Source organism: Cucumis melo, chromosome 9 (assembly GCF_025177605.1).
Source record: "Cucumis melo cultivar AY chromosome 9, USDA_Cmelo_AY_1.0, whole genome shotgun sequence".
NCBI classification, from domain to species: domain Eukaryota; kingdom Viridiplantae; phylum Streptophyta; class Magnoliopsida; order Cucurbitales; family Cucurbitaceae; genus Cucumis; species Cucumis melo.
The window spans coordinates 25,038,936-25,060,367 of NC_066865.1; the positions used below are offsets into that span (position 1 = coordinate 25,038,936).

General features: G+C 36.9%; 3 protein-coding genes across 5 annotated transcripts; all 3 read right to left on the bottom strand.

The window, feature by feature from the left end:
• Positions 1-341: 341 nt before the first annotated feature.
• LOC103482973 (importin subunit beta-1) lies at positions 342-20,018 on the bottom strand. 2 transcript variants are annotated; one of them, XM_051089986.1, is made up of 3 exons: positions 19,869-20,018; positions 1,646-4,069; positions 342-1,524 (listed from the first exon to the last, which is right to left on the bottom strand). In XM_051089986.1, exons 2-3 carry the CDS (start codon positions 4,060-4,062, stop codon positions 1,326-1,328), a joined length of 2,616 nt encoding a protein of 871 aa, XP_050945943.1. In that variant the 5' UTR covers positions 4,063-4,069; positions 19,869-20,018; the 3' UTR covers positions 342-1,325. The 2 variants fall into 2 exon arrangements, with proteins under 2 accessions (XP_050945943.1, XP_050945942.1); XM_051089985.1 differs by lacking the exon at positions 19,869-20,018 and adding an exon at positions 4,678-5,016.
• LOC103482974 (acyl-CoA-binding domain-containing protein 1) lies at positions 7,722-14,726 on the bottom strand. 2 transcript variants are annotated; one of them, XM_008439395.3, is made up of 6 exons: positions 13,999-14,726; positions 13,045-13,150; positions 12,822-12,922; positions 11,015-11,106; positions 8,383-8,480; positions 7,722-8,050 (listed from the first exon to the last, which is right to left on the bottom strand). In XM_008439395.3, the coding sequence occupies exons 1-6, from the start codon at positions 14,499-14,501 to the stop codon at positions 7,880-7,882; spliced, it is 1,071 nt and encodes a 356-aa protein (XP_008437617.2). In that variant the 5' UTR covers positions 14,502-14,726; the 3' UTR covers positions 7,722-7,879. The 2 variants fall into 2 exon arrangements, with proteins under 2 accessions (XP_008437617.2, XP_008437618.2); XM_008439396.3 differs by having other exon boundaries at positions 12,822-12,919; positions 13,999-14,708.
• LOC103483083 (importin subunit beta-1) lies at positions 16,050-20,018 on the bottom strand. The gene is made up of 3 exons (XM_051089984.1): positions 19,869-20,018; positions 16,837-19,260; positions 16,050-16,750 (listed from the first exon to the last, which is right to left on the bottom strand). Exons 2-3 carry the CDS (start codon positions 19,251-19,253, stop codon positions 16,552-16,554), a joined length of 2,616 nt encoding a protein of 871 aa, XP_050945941.1. The 5' UTR covers positions 19,254-19,260; positions 19,869-20,018; the 3' UTR covers positions 16,050-16,551.
• Positions 20,019-21,432: the final 1,414 nt, after the last annotated feature.

The following is a 21,432-nucleotide window of genomic DNA, read 5'->3' on the forward strand; positions in this document are numbered from 1 at the left end:
TGCTTGCCTCCTGAAAAACTAGGAATGTTGTTTTAAAATGAATGGAAAAGAACAGATTAAGATGAAATCAAACTGATTACCACCAAATTCAAATGAAAAGATGCGGCAGCACCACTAAGGAAAGCTACGACTTCATTGAATCAAAGTCAAATCATACAATATATTACTGTTCCTCCTGTATGTAAGGCAAAGACAATTGCACATGTAGAAGAGATTAATTTAATGATCTCATTCTCACTGTCTTCTAAAGAATGAAAAGCTGGCCACAATGACAATATAATTCTTATCCAAAAGGTCCAACAGACAAATATGGTATGGAAAGCATCCAGAAAAGGCTGTAGTGACAGAATGGCAACAAATATATCTTTAGCACCCTCAATTTCCAATCATCAAAACTTTCCTTGTACAAAAAATATATACAAGCCAACAAAATTCTCAACTTCTAAGCAGACGTCTCACCCAACCCAACAACTGAATCCAAAAAAACACCACAACTTTTGTGATGTTTCCGATACATATACGTCATGTGCAAAATAATAAGATATCGGATGTAAAAGAAATAAATAAAGGAAAAAGAAAGCAGACTCTGAAATGACAGACTGTACTCCAAAATTGACGAGGGATATAATGATTTCATGAATTCACCGTATTGATCGTGTATGTTGAACTACAAATCGAGACCAAATGAAATGCAAATACAGGAAATGAAATATGATGACGACCCTTCATGATGTGTATTGCTATGAAACTGAACCAATCGAGGTGTACAAATATGAGGTGAATTTCACAGGAAAGACCAAAATACAACCAGACATGAAAATTCACTACGACTGATGCAAAAAAAAATAAATAAACAAACGGGTAACAAGTCCTTAACTAGAACCACTAGAGTAGAAGTTTAGAGAAAAAAGAACTAGGGTGTCTAAGCAGGGGGCAGAAGAAGTGAATGAACACTCCCCGTACTTTATCCATTTTCACAACCCAAAATCTTATGATGGCAAACCCCACTAGGTTGGACACACTATCTCAAGTCAGAGATACAATTGGAACTGACCAAGCCAAACGAACTGGGGGCGCTAATGGACGCTCCCTCTTCCCACTTCTACCATGACATACAAGATCCCGACTTGATGCTGCTAATGCAATAGTTAGCAATGCTTTCATGATGACGATGATGCAAGAGTTAGTGACAACTAGAAGTGAACAGCTTCCCGTTGTCCTGAGAGTGAAGACTTGTAAGATGCAATCCGGACCCCAACTCAACACACCCATATGCATGCAAGGACTTCAAATGTGAAAAAAAGAATTTGCCAACCAGCAGAAGCCTAAATTGAAATGGCACGGCTGATGGCCAACTTAGCCCATTCAGCAGACTCTTTAATCAAATGGTCATCAGAGGACAAGCATTCACTCAAAAAGTCTTTGCTTGAGACAGATTGCTGAATCAAGGAACCAGCATTGCTCCCCAGTGTATCAGCCAAATCTCCAAGGACTCCAATGGCAGTTTTCATAACAACTTCATCCCTACAGGGAGTATAAGAATGAAAAGATAAGACAAATATTTCCAATTTAAGAACATATACACACCAACAGAGAGAGAGAGAGAGAGAGAGAGAGAGAGAGAGAGAGAGAGCAAAGAACTTACATGTCTTTTCTCATGTAAATACTATCCAAGAACTGAAGTATATGTGGGGCATAAGGAACTAAAAGCTGAGTTTTTGGAGAGCTCTTGAAACCTTGGAAGATTCCCGAATATGCCTCCAAAATCCCGTTTCTCAAAGAATTTGTATATTCAGTCATTTCGTCATCAATACCTGCTGTGTGTGCAGATAACTCTGCTGCCCTTTGAAGCATGGGCATCGCATACATCAAGTACTTCTCAAAATTCTCTCCAATAGCCAGTGCTATATCACCAAAGCATGAGAAAATAGGGGGCTTAACAGAACGATGTAATTGATCACTGGATAAATTCTTGAGCAACTGAGTCATGATTCCATCACAATAGGGTAAAATCTTATCCTCCAATGCCCTGCATATGTCCCCTACCACACCCACAGTCACAGCACAAACTTGGTACTCCTCAAAATTCTGAAGTCCCATTTCTATATATTTATAGAACTCAGTCATGTATTTACCAAAATCTGGGCCTGTTGAATAGGCAAGAGCTCCAATCGCCAGCATTGCTTCCTCGTGTACAGTGGCATTTCTGCAAGCAAATACCCTAAGGAAAAGTCCCATTATTTGGTCCGCATACTGCATAAAGGCATACTTATTTGGCTCTGATGATCCTAGCTTCTGAATAAGAACTTGTAAGCACCCACAGAGAAGGCCTTGTAGTTCCCCCTGTCTCTCCCTTTCATCAGATGAAAGTTTTTGCCCCTCAAGCGTATTGTGCAATTCCATCATAATGACAGGAACCAGTTGCAGCACCATTGGTGCTGTTTCATCAGTTGAACACCTCACAACTTCATTCAATGTTTCATATGCAGCAGTCCTCAACCGCGATTCCCCAGCATCTTCTCTGTGAGTAACAGTCAATAGGGACTGAACAATTTCTTGAAAAAATGGAGTTAGAGGAGATGATGGGCCAACATCTTCATAACCCTGAGCAAGAAAATAGAGAGCACCACAGGCTTTCTCTGCCACATTTGGAACATCCTTCATACTCTGGAGCAGAACCGTTATTATCTGTTGACAATTAGCCTGATTAATTATCGGTGTATCTAGAGTTGAACCATGAAGGAATTCAAATATCCGTCCAAGGGTCCACGCAGTTGTGTCCTTCACATGGTTATTTGGATCCTGAGTCAAGGCAGACAGCATGAACCCTAAGGCCACGTTCACAATAGGCATCAACTTTTCTGGAGCAGGCCCCTCTAAAATTGAACCAAAAGCATAAGTGGCTGCCTCCCTCTGCCTCCAATCTGATTTTGTTATGTTCTCTTCAATGAATGGCATAACAAGCGGAACTATATCGTCACCCACTGTTCGTGCAACTAGTCCAAGACATGTACCCCCAGCCATGGCAATGTTCCAAGCCCCTTCATCTTGATCCTGATCCTCTTCTTGCTTAAGAAGTGTCTCAAGTAACATCGGCACAAGCGCAGGTAGTGCCTGCTTGATGAAATAAAAGCATGGTATATCAGAATCCCCAGTAAAATCTTCTCCATACTCTTCCAAAATATCTATCTCCTCATCGCAAATAGAACTCCAGAATTCAATGGCCTGAAGAGCAACAGGTTCTTCGTCCTCCTTAACAGCCTTTGCTGTAATGGCAAAAATATCCTGGATGTAGTGAGCCAATTTGTCATAGTATGTCGATGCAATTGAAACCAAACATTCAAAAGCTGCCTGGCGTATCCTCACTTCAGGGGATAGTGTGGACTCGCAAACAACTCTCATGATATAATCACGCTCCATATCATTGCTGAAGTTTGCTTGAGCAAACCCAAGAGCATTGTACAAAGATCGAGTGGCAGCAAGTCGTACATCATTGTTTCCTTCGGATGCATTCATTCCCTGTACAACAGCTGTCAATATCCTGTTCACCTGATCTTGATCTATGACGTCTGGAGAAACTTCCTCACACAAATAACCAAGGGTCTCCAAGGTGGCTTGTTTGACATGGGACGATTGTTGGTGAACATTTAACAATAGTGAACCTATCAATTCAGGCCATTGCTTATGAGGCAACTCAATACCCGCAATCTTTGCAATGACCTGGGATGCTGTGGACCTCGCATCAGCTACTGCTGAAGACAGTGTATTCAACAAGCATGCCTTTATCTGGGTCTTCACATTGCTATCCAGCGATAGCCATCTCTGAACGAGCTCAAATTTTCTATGTTGTTCCTTGGCATCCAGTGCATTCTTCAATATCAGACCTGCCAATTTACGACTGTCGACCGGCTTTTCCTCACTTCCTAATTCACTAGAGAGAGACAGCAAAAAGCTGGGAAGGTTTTGCTCCTGAAATTGCCTTAGACTGTCTTCTGCCTGCTTCCTCACAGTTGCATCGATAGACTGTGCATTGAGAAGAACTTGCGTAACCTCCAATGCCATGTTTCACCTGAAAATCAACAATTTGGTAATTGAGGAAATTGGTGACTTGCACCACTGCTTAGATTTTCCAAATCCATTTACTAGACAAGTATTCATCGAATCCCAAAACCTCAGTAAGAAATTTTAAGGGAAAGACAAGAACTACAATAGCAGTTACAAAACCCAAGAACGAAGAGCCAAAACCCAGATCTCAACAGCACAGCCAAAACTAATAATAAAACTAACTGAACTGAAGGTGATCTATCGAGAATCCAGCTCTCAAAGTCACGTGGACCAATCATCTATGTTGGTATTAAAGCGTTCCGGCACAAAGCATAAGAAATATGAACGACAACAGATGTTTGGAGGATCGAAATGAGGTAAATGTGATGGTACACAGACCAGAATCAGAAAGTCGTCACAGTTAAAAAGAAGAAGAAAAACGCAATAAAAACACAGATAGTGAAAAGAGAATACAAAAGAAATGAAGAAGTGAATCGTGTTGAAGACGGAGAAACGGAAAATGGATAAATCGGAGAAAAACGAATAAAAAATGGACAGATCAAAAGGAAGAAAGACGGGAAGGAAAAAGAAAGCGAATGAAGAAAAAGAGAAAGAGGGTAGAGAAAACAATACCTGAAATGGGAAAATTGAGAGGATTGAAAGAAAGAAGAAGAGCGTAGAAGAGCAAAAAGACGGCAGTTGGAGGAACCCTAGAAGAAGGGGGAAAGAGCGAGGGGAAGAAGAGAATGGAAGGGCGCAAAGCAAAGGCTGGACTTGAAATTCTAAAAACTAAATTTCTTTTTCTTTTTTTCTTTTTTATTATTATTATTATTATTATTAAGAATTTATTTTTGCGCCCAAAACGAAAAGCAATAATTAAAGAGAGTATTTTCCGGATGCATTTGAATTCATTGTTAGGGTTTGAAGTCTGATCTGTACACCCAATCACAGCCTTCTTGTGTGTTTGCTTTGCTGCTCTCTACCTCACAAATTAGTCTATCATTAAAAACCTCTAAGAAAAAGTCATATGAAATACTAACTTCTATTTTTAAATGGTTTATTGATAATTATTGATTTTATTAAAGTATAATAAATAAAACTACGTTTATTGATATGTGTTCGAATGAGTTGGAATTTAGTAGATAAATATGAGTATTTCTTTCTTGTGGTTATTGGATGTTAATGGATTATATAACCCAACAATAAGAGGTGTAGGGTTGGTTTGAGTTTGATTTTGTGATATTTTGAAGACAGTTCTATCATTCATGGTCATGGATCTTTGGGTCACTTCCATTCATTTGATCTTTAATCTTTTTGCTGTGTAATTTCCAGCTATGCCTTTAACTATGAGTTTGTTGGTTTATTGAAGTAAAAAAAAATAATAATAATAATTCAAATAACTAATTAACTCGAACATATATGACTTGGGTTGAGCTAAAACAAATTTAGTTTAAAAACAGTAGAGGTGTCATGTGACAGTAAATTTTAGATTAACGATGAAAATAAATAATATATTCATATATGTAATAGGTTGCGTTAATTCTACTTGTTAAGCCAAAGTACCTAACCAAGCCAAAATATATGTATCGGTTGTTTTTATGTTGGCCTCTTTTAACACCAAGTTAAACCAATAATTGATTTGAAGTGAAGAGTTGAACAACCTACTGTGAATAAGTTGGTGATGTTTTTTTTTATAGAATAAACAACCTAATAAACAACATGCCAAACAAATCATAAAAATACGTTTTTAGCTAAAAATAGTGTGAACCACTCAGATAAAAAGTATGAAAGGATTACAAACTCTCGCCCCTGTTGTACTAGTGGCGTAGCATAGCTATGCACGAGTCATAAATTTAGACATTGATATATTTTGTTTTAGTTGAAGACATTGTATGATCTTTTGGGTGAAGAGTTATTAACGGAAAACACATCTTGGAGTTTCATCTTATAATATTAAGAGCTAAAGTGCAAAATTATCTTAAATATAGGGATAAAAGTTTTAACGCAAGAATATACATTTCATATGATAAAAGTTTAATTTGAAAGCTTGCAAAAATTAGGATTCAACATTTTAATTCTCTCCATTTGTAGTTACATGAGAATTTGTATTTGGTTTAGTACAGGTACCCATATTAGGTTTTAGGGTTAAGTTAGAATATATGTGAAAACAAATAAAATACTTTTAAATGGATAAAAGATAAGTAAGAGATAAGTTGTAAAAGTTAACAAACCAACAGGCAATTGCATAGATTAAAAAAATGAAACATTTAGAATTCAAACGAATTGAAACAAGAAAATGGTGAATGCAACATGAAGTATTCAACAAAGTTGATTTAATAGAGTAAGTAAACACATGCCCAAATTTGCAAAGGTAAACAGAGAGATATATGGATAATAAAAAGCAGTTATTAATATATGTTTTTAATATTGAATTGGGGAAATGTAGTAAGAGATGTATGGTTAAAAGGAATAGGAGGAGGGAGGAGCATGCTATGAAAGTAGCAGCTCAAATATCCAGGTGAGAAAGATAGATAATCTTAATATTGTCACTCCCAATTCCCCACCCACCAATCCAACTTCAATTTTTTTTCTATATAAAAACAAACTTTTCTTTCTTTCTTTCTTTTGTCTAAAATTTACAGTTTTAAATGAATGTAAGTACTTTTGAAGGGTTGATCATTTAGAATAAAAATTGTCACTTCAAAATTCATCGAAAACTTGTTAAAACGGCTTTCACCTCCGAGGAAGATAGGAGCATTCATTTCATACAATTAAACCACGTTTTTAAAAAGAAAACATTCCATTGAAAATATTGTGTTAAATTTAAGTTAATTTTATTCTACGATTTTGAATTAAAATATTTGACCCAGAGGGACTAATTATGAGAACTATAAAGTCTATATCCAAATCCAATCGAAAAAAATTATCAAACAAGGGACTAAATTCTAATTTTTAAAATATTCAAGACTGATTAAGTGAGTTTTTCTTTTCTTTTCCTTTTTTCTTTTTTTTGTTTGCCAATATGTAAGTAAGAGAATGTGACTATAAACTGTTGATAATATGGAGATGAAAGAATCAAACCTTAATCACATCTTTGTACGAATTCAATTGAACTAACTTTCTACAAGATTCAAGAAAGATGGATTAAAATCAAAATCAGTACTATCCCCTAGTGATCATAGCCCATAAAGGCAATAGTAATTAATAGAATAACCAGCATGGTACATCTGCACCCCAATAACTTACTTCCCACATTCTTCCTAAAAATAAATTTAAAAAAAAAACAAAAAAAAAAACAAAAACAAAAACAAAAACAAAATAACCTCTCTATCATGAGGAATAGAAATCCAATATAGTCAAAAGTAGTAAATAGCAACAGGGCACTGGGGGACAACAAATAAGTCAAGGACCATTTTCCACATCAGAAACAGAGAGCGCATTCATTTCTAAGCAATGGACGTCAAGTCCTATTCATGTGATATTGATCTATCACAAGTACGATAAACAAAATTCCATCAACATGTTATTCTTATTAGATGTTATTATAGAAAGCCTACGAGATTAAATACTAGGAAATCTCCCATGACATAAGTATCAAGTATGATATTTACTATCTATCTATTTTACCCTAAAATAATAATAATATTCAGCATCTGGATTGTGAAACAGGCAAAACGTGATAAATACTCCAAATCTATTTATAATGAGAAGTTGTTGCTGTTAGGAAAGGCCATGCATGGGAGTATTTACATTCAAAAGGAACATGTGAAATAATCAATTAGAGAAGATAGAAGGAGAAAGGCACACCGAACATGATAAAATCATCTGCCAATTTCTACTTCTTTGCAGAGACCATGAAAGGCCAGTTAGACTCGCAAATATCACAAGGTGACTTTCCATCGTTGTCTCTTTCACTAACGCTAGCATTGTTCTTCACAAGATATTCGGCAATCCCTTCTCGGTCGCATACCACAGCATAATGTAATGGAGTTTGGCCATCAACGTCCTACATCAGAGAGTGCACAAAATTTCAATCAAGTAGTAAACATAGGGTTAGATCCAGTAGGCCACTATTACTTCAGTAATTTTGTATACAGCTTTCAAAAACAAATCTACTATCTACTTTTTAACAAAATAAGTAAAATGATAATTTGCAGATCTCTGAAATATGGCCTTAACTAAGGTGGCCATAGTCATATCTCTCTAACATTACTAGTGGCTAGTACATTTTTATTAAGAAACGTGGCACAGGCAAAAGATGTCACCGAGTAGAGTTTTGGATCAGTGGTTGCAGGCAGTTCTGATCAGTAAATATAGTGTTAAATACATTCTAGGTACCTTAACATCAATATCAGCATTCCTGCTAACAAGCAGCTCCACAACATTAGAATGGCCACGATCGACTGCCCAGTGCAATGGGGTCCTGCCTTCACTGTCTGCAATCGTTCAAAATAATTGTTCAGGAGATATTGCTCAACGTCATCCTCTAGAGGAAAGAAAAATGTACTCATTCCAGCATGTTGATTGAATTATGATAAAGAAACAAACAAATAAAAATAACTTTAGTGGAAGGACTGCATACCATATGATATTTTCAAACGTTATTTTTTTCATATAAAAACAAGTCACACCTTCATGAAGTATTTTGAAATTTAGACTCAGAATATAAAGTTGCAGCTAGACTCTTCTCTCGTGAGGGGATGTCATGCGACTTTCCCATACTAGGTGGAGATTTCGACCTCAGAAAGTTTCAAGTTAACTCTTGGGAAAGAAAGATGTAAATGTTATCTCATCAGAGGGTTCAGGAATGGCTCTTTACTTGGGAAAAAAAAATTTACCCAGAAGAGATCATCTAGGAAGTCATGATATTGGACCAATTGAAGAAAATTGGTTAACTACCTGACTGTTTAGAATAGGCTTGGTTGGTCAAACTTCCTGTCCTGGTATCGATATCAAAAAGTCAATAGTGCATCTACAAGCTAATAGAATTGGATGTGGTAAAGGAAGTCAGGCACCTAAATGTTTGTCCTGGGTATTTCCATAATCATTAAAGATCAATGGGGGGTAGAGTCATGTTATGTTGCTGCAATGGAAAAACAGGATGGTTGATTTCCAAGGGTAGTGCGGTCTGTGTTGGGCAATACTTCTCACAACCTCTCTCTTTATTAAAAATGGAGGATAAAATACTCGAAGAAAGTTAAAATCCTTATCTATGTCTAGGACAGCAGCAATACCCAAAAACTGCAGGCACGTTTCAAACTCTCATGATCACAACAATTATCCACTGTCAATTTCCTACTATTTTTTGTAGCCAACTCTTAGCCTTGTTTGATTGGGATCCTGCCTGTCAACAAAACAATTACTTCCAACCTTCACTCCTTTTGGCTTAAGCATTCATTCAAGAAAAAGACTAAAATATTTGGTCGAATATCGTCGCAAAACTGCTGTGGAATACTTGAACAAAAAGGAACTTCAGAACTTCTATTTTTTGGTGGTCAGGAATGAAATTGCCCCTCCCCTCCCTTCCCTTTGTATACCAACATTATGTTGATAGAATTGTGTCTCCTTTCAAAGAGGAAAAATGAAGAAAGAAAATGAGGGATGGGATAGCACAAGGAAAAAGTTGGGAACCTACAGAGTTAAGTAGCGTGTGGCTAAAGCTATTTTGTGGTTAATTTGGAAGGAAAGGAATGAGTCTTTAGACATAGGTTCAATTCTTTTTCTAAAAAAGAAATTTTTGTTACTTTGTGCAGTTCACATCTTCCAATTCTATCACTTTTTTTTTTTTTTTGTAATTATTCCACTTTCACCACTAGCCTAGGATTGGAAGGTGTTTTCATAACCTCATCTCGTCAGGGAAAGGACTTCTTGTCCCTTTGCTTGTTAGGTTGATTTGTTATCTATTTTTTTAAGTGAGGTGAGTTAAATGAGTTGGTTTCTCAATTCTTTTTAGCATATATATCGGTTCATACAAGAAATTAAAAAAATGACTTGCAACTCACTACTTTTCTTTAAACAATGACTTTCATTGTGATAAAAATAAAAGAATACAAGGGCATACAAAAATGAGAAAACCATGCCCCACAAAAGAAAGGATTCTTCCTAAAACAAGAGACTCAACTATAGAAAATAGAACCTGTAGAGCAGTGAGAGAATGATGTAGAAACCATGATACTATCATTACTAGTAAATTGAAGTGCGATGATGAAATATGAATCTAGACACAAGAAAACCACAATGATGCAGTCATATTATCACAAGAAAACCGCAAAGGAGCATATAGTCATATGCCTAACTGGATTGTTCAGTAGATTGTGGGACTCTGAACCGCATAATGAGTGAAACCCCAGAATCATCTGTTGATTTTTATGAAGGTTATCTAAATAAAAAACACACAATCCCACTGTCCCACAACCACAGAAGGTACGCTGTTCATTTAGAAATCATACATGATTGTTACAAACCAGGATTTCTTTTGTGGCTCAGTATAAAGGTTGAACATGCTAAACAATGCTTCCCTGATAGAACTGATCTAAGGCATCAAGCTCATCATTGAGTCACTTAAAACCTTTTTTTTTTTTTTTTTTTTTTTTTTTTTTTTTTTTTTTGCAACAAGCTTGGAAGCAGATTTAAATAAGATAAGCCTGATTTGCGTGATTTGCTTAGTTTTTAGATCCATAATATCACAACGCTTATTACTTGATTCTTAAAGTCCTATAAAGGCAAACTAACTTAATCAAGTCTACATGCCTACTTCGAAGATCATCACAAATCAATTCATTTACCAACCTCCATGACTCATTAGACCTATCTCATTTTTAGAAATCAAATAATAAGTAAACAACTTAAAAAAAATAATTTTCTAGGAGGTTACTGATTTTGTAACTCATATTCAAATACATTAAGCATTAAGCAAACTTATGAATTGTTATCGTTAAGAACTAAAACAAAGATGGCTTGAGAAACTAACCCTTGATATTCACTGAAACACCATTTTCTATACACTTGAGCAAATTATCCAATTCTCCTTCTCTAGCAAAGCCATGAATATCTTCCAGCTCCCTGAAAGTTGAAATCAAATCTTCAGTAGTGGGATTCCTAGTGTGGGCTTGAAAAGCTTCAGATTGTCAGAAAAGAAGCAAAAGAGGAAAGTCAAAATGGAATGGGGAATGAATACGTCAAATCTCAAAATAAAATCAAGAAATAAAAAAGAAAGAGATCAAGAGAAGTTAAAAAGGGATTCAGATAGAAAATGTTGGCATTGCTTCTGAACTATGAAGAAAACAGTAAATTAGAATCTGTTCTTTCCATACTACTCTGTGTTGTGCTCTTTGTCCCAACAAAGGTAGAGGTAAGAGTAAGTGGCTAGATTCATGCCCTTGTTTGGGCATCTCACCAAGTCTTTATATGATCTTGGTTTGGGCATTTATCACTAAATCTTTGTATGATCCTGCTTTCATTTTATTGGAATGGAGTCCCTTTCTGCACCTTGTATTGGGCTTCCTCTTTTTGTTGGGTTTGTCTTTTGTCCATTGTAGTTCATTCATTTTTTATATCAATGAAATTCCACTTTCTTACCGAGAAAAACAAAAAGAAACCATCACTGGACTAAACTCATACGGCCATTTAAATTAACCATTTATCATTAATAGACAATTTCTTTTCATGTTGAGACTGGCACTCTATTGGAATCATAGTAAACTAAGAAAACCACCTATCAATATCGTCAGTTCTTGTAGGCTGTACTGGTGATGGAGTGCATGGTGCTTATTAACCATTTTCTAATTTAAGCAAAGGTATTATGAACTGTTTTCACTCGAACAAAGCCATAAAAGTAAAGTACAGACCAGGCAAAAAAGGGAGCCATAAAAAACGAGAGACAACAAGGAGGAACACTGGAACCAAGGGAAAATAAGAAAACAGAAAAATATCGTCCATGAGAAAAAAAGGAGTAAACAGCTTAGAAAAAAGCTGATAGAACTCAACATTTGTTCTTTATGTTCAAGAAGAAATACGAGGACCAAGAGAGAAATAGAGAGACCTCCAATCTCTCACAAAACCATTTACACAAAGTATTCTTCTAACAACTTCCTGACAAACTGGGCCCCACTCCCCTAACCTTGGCTCACCCCCACTCTCTACTGACCCATCATTCTTCCATAGATCTTAACCATTGGAGGCCAATTATATGCACTTTTCAACTATATGCCAATTATATGTAATTATACACTTCTCGACTTTTCAATTATATGCCAATTATGCATCTTAATCATCTTCTCTCCCTTTTCAACTATATGCACTTTCCCCCTATTTATTAATCTAGCAAACCAAAAAAGAAAAAGAAAAAAGAAAAAATTGGTGAAGCACCAGAAGACCATCCTTGTTGCTCAAGGGATGGATGAACATTAATGAGACATGAACGAGACAAAAGGGAGACAGGCTCGCCATCTCGTCAAATAAGAGAACAACCTAGAATCCCAAGCTCCTGCGCCAAACATTGCTCTAGGAGCAACTGTGAGAATATGATATGAAGAAGAAAGAAAACATTTACAATAAAGGCCTTGTTATGGAATTGCGGTTGGAAATGAAACAATAGGTTGTTTAATGACTAAGGAAACAGCTAGAGAAGCCTTTGACATAGTAGAACTTCAGTGTTCCTATGCACAAGAAAAAAGAAATTTTTGTTCCTAATATCAACTAGAGTAGCAATTAAAAGGGGGAACAACATGAAAGTTGGGGTTATAATCAATTGCATTCAACATTAATAGGAACCTTACAACTCATTCCCGGTTTCCTCATATACAAAAGTGCTGAAGACGGGCCCCATTGGTCCTCTAGAATCTTTACTTCTAGCATCAGCATTTCCATCTTTGCTCTTCTGGTCCTCACAAGCATTCAAAACTAATTATGAAGTGAACAAATAAAAACAAACAAACAAACAACTAACAAGAAGCAAATAGGGACGGTAGAGATGGTGAAAGAAACAGATTAAGTTCTCACCCCACTTGCACCAGCCACCCAAGATGGAAACAACTCAGTAACTATATCAATGTACTTTTGCATCGCTTCTTCAGGAGGCATAGCACCCAATTTCTGCCACGCTTGCCTAGTAAAAACAATTACCTATAAGTATAAATAGAACACTCGACCCAAAATAAACTGTAATGTTGTTACCTCGACAGTCGATCTCATGCATCTTCACTTATTCTAATTCATGTTTTTGTGACTATAACATAACAATGTGATAACACACACAGGAGTGTAAAGCATCTTACAGGGACAAAATAACATTTTATCATTAATAGACAAAACAACCGGAATAACATTTTTTACCAATTTTGTTTTGGAGTGTAGAACCAGCATAATGTTCATATTTAATTTAATTGTGAGTGTAGACCCAACAAAACGTTCGGCTAGTCTTATCACGCATCCACCTAAACCTATAATACTTCTTTGTCAAAAAATTAGGACTTCAATATTCCATGCAGGTGGAGTTTGAACTCCATGACCTTTTTGAACAATGGTAGTAATCTCAGCGACATGAGTAGTTGTTATATAGTGACTATTTTTCTACTCTAACTACTAGAATAAAATTCCATAAACGTAGTTCATCACATACTCATAACTACATTGACCGTTCCTGATATAATCATAATTCAAGTTTCATCCCGTGCCCACCAGTGAAAACCTGATCAAAAACGGCCGATGGAGCAAGGCTTTTATAACCATATCCATACCCTTGTTAAAAGGAACCTTCATCTCAACTCTTAAGAAATTCATTTCAAACGCATAATATTTTGAGCAATATACTCAGAATAATTTCTCCCTAATGTAACTGCCCCTGCAATAATTAAACCAGTCTTTCACCGAGTTGTGACTTAGGAACTAGGTGGCGAATGTTCATAATGAATAGGTAAGGGAGGAAAAGCCATTAACGTAGAGAAACACCAATACCACTTAGCTCGAGCGGTCATTTTCAAGGCAGACGGCTGAGGCGTGCTGCAAGGCCCCTCGGTAGCGATTTTGTAGTATCCGTAAAGCTGCAACTGTACTTCATTGGATACCTTGGGTGAAAGCCGGTCAGCTGCAGAGGCGGCAACAAAAGCAGTGGCCGCGCTGAACAATTCGTCCAATTCGGTGCTCTCCACCCCTTCCCAATCATCATCATCAGTATCACTCCCACCAATACTGTCATTCCTAACACTACCATGCTCGGCGACGACAGAGTCAACCTCGTGCGCGAACCCAAAATCTCCAGAACCCGACCCGACATCGGTTTCAATTGGCTTGGTCTTGGAAACTTCGTCGTTGGATTGGGGAATGGGAGTAGAGGTAGCACGAGAGATAGAGAGATTATCTTCCTTAAAAGAGACGACTATGGAGATCAACTTAGCAACAAGATAAGAGAATATGAGACCTATGAAAAGGGTTTGAAGAAAATCTTGCCACTCAGCCATGGCGAGGCCGAATTGGAGAAAGTGAAGAAAAACAAGTGAAGGCCAATCTGAGAGGGAATTTGAGAAGAAGAATGAATGAAGAGATGGGAAAACCCTGGAATCGGAACGGAATCTACGAAGAAGAAGAAGAAGAAGACGGAGAAGGGAAATTGAAAGAAAAATGGAAGATGGCGCTGGCGGAGGGCATAAATACCTATGCAACAAACGCAGTGTCTATTGAAAGCGGCGGCGTACGCAATATCGGGAAATCCCCACGTAATTTTTTCTAATGTATACACGTGGCATCATCTTGGATGCTTTCGCATTGGCACTCACTGTGTAATGCGTAGCAGCTGATTCATAAGTATTATTTTTCTTCTTTACAGCTCAACAAGTACTTCATCTTTGATCTTTCCATTCAAAATTAAATTTAAAGATGTTTCGAATAAATAATTGCATATATATACAAGGAAATTTAAACAAAAGTGAATCTCCGACTTGTTGATAACTATAAAAATTATCAAATTAGTGTTTTTGATAATTCAATTGCAATCTATGAATTTGTTGAATTGAATTTATTAATGAAGGTGTACGTTATCCTGGTTTACCAGCCAATGATTACTGATTAGTTATCAACATATTAGCATTATGTTTCAAAACAAATACATAATTATCATAATATGCATTTAAGCTTCTTCATGGGGAAATTACATTGTTTTGTTAATCAGTATCTATTTATTTTAATATGCTATCGTTACATTGTCAATCAATTACAAACCCTGATTTTAGGCCCAATTAAAAATCAAACGAGAAGCGAATTTCAGCATTAAGTACATATTTTAAACAAGAACTTAGCCACTAAGGTCGGATACATACCATCAATTGGCCAGGGACGAAAGTTGTTCAATCAATCAATCAAATATGTGCAGTTGGTTCTTCAAAAGAGAGAAAAAAAATGGAGCAAATTTTCAAAGATCGAGAGCAAGAAAAGATAAAAGAAAGAAGAGATTTTAAGATGAAAACAAACCCAATTCCTGTAGCATTAGCTAAATGAAATGAGGTTTGGTTGGTTCAAAAAAATAGCGGGAAAACGGATTTTACCACTTCTACACGTGATGTCAAGGAAGCTTCCCTCTTTTGCTTTACCTTTATTTCAAACAAACAAATATATATACACTTTCCAATACCAAGACAGACACAGGACAATAACCTAGCTCACCAATTTATTCACACAAACAAGGTACTGGATTCATAAACAATCTCATAAACTCCTTTCATGATCATCCTTTCCCATCACAATTTCCTTTCATGCTTCTTATTATAAGAACATGCATATCATACAGAATGTCACGACAACTTTTAAGAATCACCATACTAACTAATTACTAACATGTGTACTGTACAAACATAAACGAATGACACCCTTCTTAAGGGTAAGTGTATATTGGTATGAGAGTGTGTGTCTATTCTCAAAGAAGGTGTACAATTTGAAGTGGAGAGAAAAAAGAGGAGGTGAAGACTAACTGGATACAACGAGACCTTGAAATTCATAAGACTGATGCACAAAAATTTGAACAAAAATATGAATGGATAATATCCTTTAAATAGAACCGCGCTAAACGAAGTAGAAGTTCAGAGAAAGTAGCACAAGGGTGCCTAAGCGGAGCATAACAAGGAGGGAAAACAACTCCCTGTGTGTACTCTCATTCATCCTTTTTCAACATCCCATACCCACATAAAGGTGTAAAGCCTCTTCTAGGCTGGGTATTTATCTCAAATCAGAGATACATTCGAACCAACCCCCCACCCCACCCCGACCCAGCTGTATAAATGACAGTACTTGATGGATGAATCCTCCCGCTTCCACCATGACAAGAGAAGATGAACCGACTTCACGTTGCTAATGCAATAGATGATGATGCAAGAGTTAGTGACAACTGGGAGTGTACAGCTTCCGTTGTCTATTAGTGATGACGACTTGTGAGATGCAATTCTGGACCCCGACTCAATACACCCAAATGCATGCAAGGACTCTGAATATGAAAAAAGAATATGCCAACCACCAAAAGCCTCAAATGGAAATGGCACGGCTGATGGCCAATTTGGCCCACTCGGCAGATTCTTTAATCAAATGATCATCTGATGACAAACATTCACTTAAAAAGTCTTTGCTTGAGACCGATTGCTGAATCAAAGAACCAGCATTGCTTCCTAGCGTGTCTGCAAGATCTCCAAGGACCCCAATGGCAGTTTTCATCACGACCTCATCCCTACAGAAAAACAAGCAAAAATATAAACAAAAATCCAATTCACATAGAAAAAGAAAGAGACAGAGAGAGATCAGCAAAGAACTCACATGTCTTTCCCCATGTATATACTATCCAAGAACTGAAGTATATGAGGAGCATAAGGGATCAAGAGCTGAGTTTTTGGAGAGCTCTTGAAACCTTGGAAGATCCCTGAATATGCCTCCAAAATACCATTTCTCAAGGAGTTCGTATACTCGGTCATTTCATCATCAGCACCTGCAGTGTGTGCAGATAGTTCTGCTGCCCGCTGGAGCATTGGCATGCCATACATCAAGTACTTCTCAAAATTCTCCCCTATAGCCAGTGCTATATCACCAAAGCACGAGAAAATAGGGGGTTTAACAGAGCGATGCAATTGATCACTAGACAAATTCTTAAGCAGCTGAGTCATAATGCCATCACAGTAAGGCAAAATCTTATCTTCCAATGCCCGGCATACATCCCCTACAACACCAACAGTGACAGCACAAACTTGATACTCTTCAAAATTCTGAAGCCCCATTTCTATATATTTATAGAACTCAGACATGTACTTGGCAAATTCGGGGCCAGTTGCATAAGCAAGAGCACCAATGGCCAGCATTGCCTCCTCATGAACCGTAGCATTTCTACAAGCAAAGACCCTCAGGAAAAGACCCATCATATTGTCTGCATACTGCATGAACATATACTTTGTAGCCTCTGATGAGCCTAGCCTCTGAATAAGAACCTGTAGACATCCACAAAGCAAGCCCTGCAATTCACCTTGTCTCTCCCTTTCATCAGATGAGAGCTTTTGACCCTCGAGGGTATTGTGCAACTCCATCATGATGACAGGTACAAGTTGCAGCACCATTGAGGCCGTTTCCTCAGTTGAACACCTCACAACTTCATTTAATGTTTCATATGCAGCAGTCCTCAACCGCGATTCCCCAGCATCTTCTCTGTGAGTAACAGTCAATAGGGACTGAACAATTTCTTGAAAAAATGGAGTTAGAGGAGATGATGAGCCAACATCTTCATAACCCTGAGCAAGAAAATAGAGAGCACCACAGGCTTTCTCTGCCACATTTGGAACATCCTTCATGCTCTGGAGCAGAACTGTTATTATCTGTTGACAATTAGCCTGATTAATTATTGGTGTATCTAGAGTTGAACCATGGAGGAATTCAAATATCCGTCCAAGGGTCCATGCAGTTGTGTCCTTCACATGGTTATTTGGATCCTGAGTCAAGGCAGTCAGCATGAACGCTAAAGCCACGTTTACAATTGGCATCAATTTTTCTGGAGCAGGCCCCTCTAAAATTGAACCAAAAGCATAAGTGGCTGCCTCCCTCTGCCTCCAATCTGATTTTGTTATATTTTCTTCAATGAATGGCATAACAAGCGGAACAATATCATCACCCACTGTTCGTGCAACTAGCCCAAGACATGTACCCCCAGCCATGGCAATGTTCCAAGCCCCTTCGTCTTGATCCTGATCCTCTTCTTGCTTAAGAAGTGTCTCAAGTAACATGGGCACAAGCGCAGGTAGTGCCTGCTTGATGAAATAAAAGCACGGTATATCAGAATCCCCAGTAAAATCTTCTCCATACTCTTCCAAAATATCTATCTCCTCATCACAAATAGAACTCCAGAATTCAATGGCCTGAAGAGCAACAGATTCTTCATCCTCCTTAACAGCCTTTGCAGTAATGCCAAAAATATCCTGGATGTACCGAGCCAATTTGTCATAGTATGTCGACGCAATTGAAACCAAACATTCAAAAGCTGCCTGGCGTATCCTCACTTCAGGGGATAGCGTGGCCTCACAAACAATTCTCATGATATAATCACGCTCCATATCATTGCTAAAGTTCGCTTGAGCAAACCCAAGAGCATTGTACAAAGATCGAGTGGCAGCAAGTCGTACATCATTGTTTCCTTCGGATGCATTCATTCCCTGGACAACAGCTGTCAATATCCTGTTCACCTGATCTTGATCTATGACGTCTGGAGAAACTTCCTCACACAAATAACCAAGGGTCTCCAAGGTGGCTTGTTTGACATGGGACGATTGTTGATGAACATTTAACAATAGTGAACCTATCAATTCAGGCCATTGCTTATGAGGCAACTCAATACCCGCAATCTTTGCAATGACCTGGGATGCTGTGGACCTCGCATCAGCTACTGCTGAAGACAGTGTATTCAACAAGCATGCCTTTATCTGGGTCTTCACATTGCTATCCAGCGATAGCCATCTCTGAACGAGCTCAAATTTTCTATGTTGTTCCTTGGCATCCAGTGCATTCTTCAATATCAGACCTGCCAATTTACGACTGTCGACCGGCTTTTCCTCACTTCCTAATTCACTAGAGAGAGACAGCAAAAAGCTGGGAAGGTTTTGCTCCTGAAATTGCCTTAAACTGTCTTCTGCCTGCTTCCTCACAGTTGCATCGATAGACTGTGCATTGAGAAGAACTTGCGTAACCTCCAATGCCATGTTTCACCTGAAAATCAACAATTTGTTAATTGAGGAAATTGGTGACTTGCACCACTGCTTAGATTTTCCAAATCCATTTACTAGACAAGTATTCATCGAATCCCAAAACCTCAGTAAGAAATTTTAAGGGAAAGACAAGAACTACAATAGCAGTTACAAAACCCAAGAACGAAGAGCCAAAACCCAGATCTCAACAGCACAGCCAAAACTAATAATAAAACTAACTGAACTGAAGGTGATCTATCGAGAATCCAGCTCTCAAAGTCACGTGGACCAATCATCTATGTTGGTATTAAAGCGTTCCGGCACAAAGCATAAGAAATATGAACGACAACAGATGTTTGGAGGATCGAAATGAGGTAAATGTGATGGTACACAGACCAGAATCAGAAAGTCGTCACAGTTAAAAAGAAGAAGAAAAACGCAATAAAAACACAGATAGTGAAAAGAGAATACAAAAGAAATGAAGAAGTGAATCGTGTTGAAGACGGAGAAACGGAAAATGGATAAATCGGAGAAAAACGAATAAAAAATGGACAGATCAAAAGGAAGAAAGACGGGAAGGAAAAAGAAAGCGAATGAAGAAAAAGAGAAAGAGGGTAGAGAAAACAATACCTGAAATGGGAAAATTGAGAGGATTGAAAGAAAGAAGAAGAGCGTAGAAGAGCAAAAAGACGGCAGTTGGAGGAACCCTAGAAGAAGGGGGAAAGAGCGAGGGGAAGAAGAGAATGGAAGGGCGCAAAGCAAAGACTGGACTTGAAATTCTAAAAATTAAATTTCTTTTTTCTTTTTTCTTTTTTTTCTTTTTTTTCTTTTTTTCTTTTTTTTTTTTTTTTAATGTTTCCGCCCAAAAACGAAAAGCAATAATTAAAGAGAGTATTTTGGGGATGCATTTGAATCCATTTTTAGGGTTTTAAGTCTGACATGTACACCCAATCACAACCTTCTTGATGTTGCCTTCCTGTACTATACCTCACTTATTAATCTATCCTTCAAATGTTTTTTATAATTTCCATAAAATATCGGATTTCATAGTTTACTGTAATGATTATTTTTCAGTACGTCAATTATGATAATGAAAGATTACTGATTATGGTTGATTTCATAAAGTAATTAAATAAAACTACATTGTTAATAAGTTTTCACGATGTTGGTTTTTTCTCTTCCTGTATTATGTTTATAATTAGTTGGATTTTAGTGTGGTTTGTATATGAATAGATTGAGTATTTTATTTCTGGTGGCTATTGGGTAGTGGTGGATGATCATATAACCCTACAACAAGAGATTTAGGGTTGGTATGAGTTGGATTTTGTGATATTTTGAAGTCAATCCTATGGTCGTTGGTTTCTATTAACTAATTGACTCTTGTTTGCTTATGAACCAATCCATTCTTTTGTTTTATTTATTTGTATTCTTTTTTCTTTTAAACCTTTAATCATAAATTTGTTTATTTAGTGAAGCTTAAGTTTGAAGCTTACAACCGAAAAATTGATTTAATGAAGTCATACCGATAATGATAATTGATTATCTTATAATGATGATGTCATTCTTTGGTTCCTTGTGGATATTTCGAAGAATGATTCTCAAATTCGATGGAATCCAAGATATGAATAATTGGTTTACGTTAGGGAGTGATTCGATTGATGATAAAGAAAGAGAATTCTTGATTCAGTTCTCCACCTTAACGACAGAAAAAAGGATTGATCAAATTCTATTGGATTTTTAACTTAGACCTTCGTCTTCATACTTTAAATCAAATATCTTAAAAACTGCCTCATAAGTTTTAGAAGACATAAGATATTCTCGGTAGAAAAAAAGTTAACATGTAATTCGAAGTCTATTTAGTCACTTGAGTTGTTTACTATATTTTGTAAATATCTATCTACCTCTCTCTCTGTATATATATTTGTTATCCACAACAAATTTTCTTTAAAATTTATAACGATGATTTAGACATGCTTAAGGACCAAATGTATATCTATGAACCCCAAGAATTAAATCATTGTAAATTTAAAGAAGCGAAGATAAAGTTATCACGTATTAGAGTAATTCACAATTCATATTTATGTTAAAGTCAAATGTCAAACTTAAAGTACGTTGTTCTTAGAGATTATGGTTATACATCCTTTCATACAACCTTATCAAACACACTTGAACTTAATTAAAATGTAAGATGGTT

Coding starts and splice junctions, on each gene's coding strand:
- LOC103482973 (XM_051089986.1), bottom strand. CDS start 4,062: ATGGCATTGGAGGTTACGCAAGTTCTTCTCAATGCACAGTCTATCGAT. Junction 1,525..1,645: donor ATTTACATGAGAAAAGACAT/GTAAGTTCTTTG, acceptor TACTCCCTGTAG/GGATGAAGTTGTTATGAAAA.
- LOC103482974 (XM_008439395.3), bottom strand. CDS start 14,501: ATGGCTGAGTGGCAAGATTTTCTTCAAACCCTTTTCATAGGTCTCATA. Junction 8,481..11,014: donor TGTTTCAGTGAATATCAAGG/GTTAGTTTCTCA, acceptor GAACGATTGCAG/ACAGTGAAGGCAGGACCCCA. Junction 8,051..8,382: donor ATGCTGATATTGATGTTAAG/GTACCTAGAATG, acceptor TCTCTGATGTAG/GACGTTGATGGCCAAACTCC.
- LOC103483083 (XM_051089984.1), bottom strand. CDS start 19,253: ATGGCATTGGAGGTTACGCAAGTTCTTCTCAATGCACAGTCTATCGAT. Junction 16,751..16,836: donor ATATACATGGGGAAAGACAT/GTGAGTTCTTTG, acceptor GTTTTTCTGTAG/GGATGAGGTCGTGATGAAAA.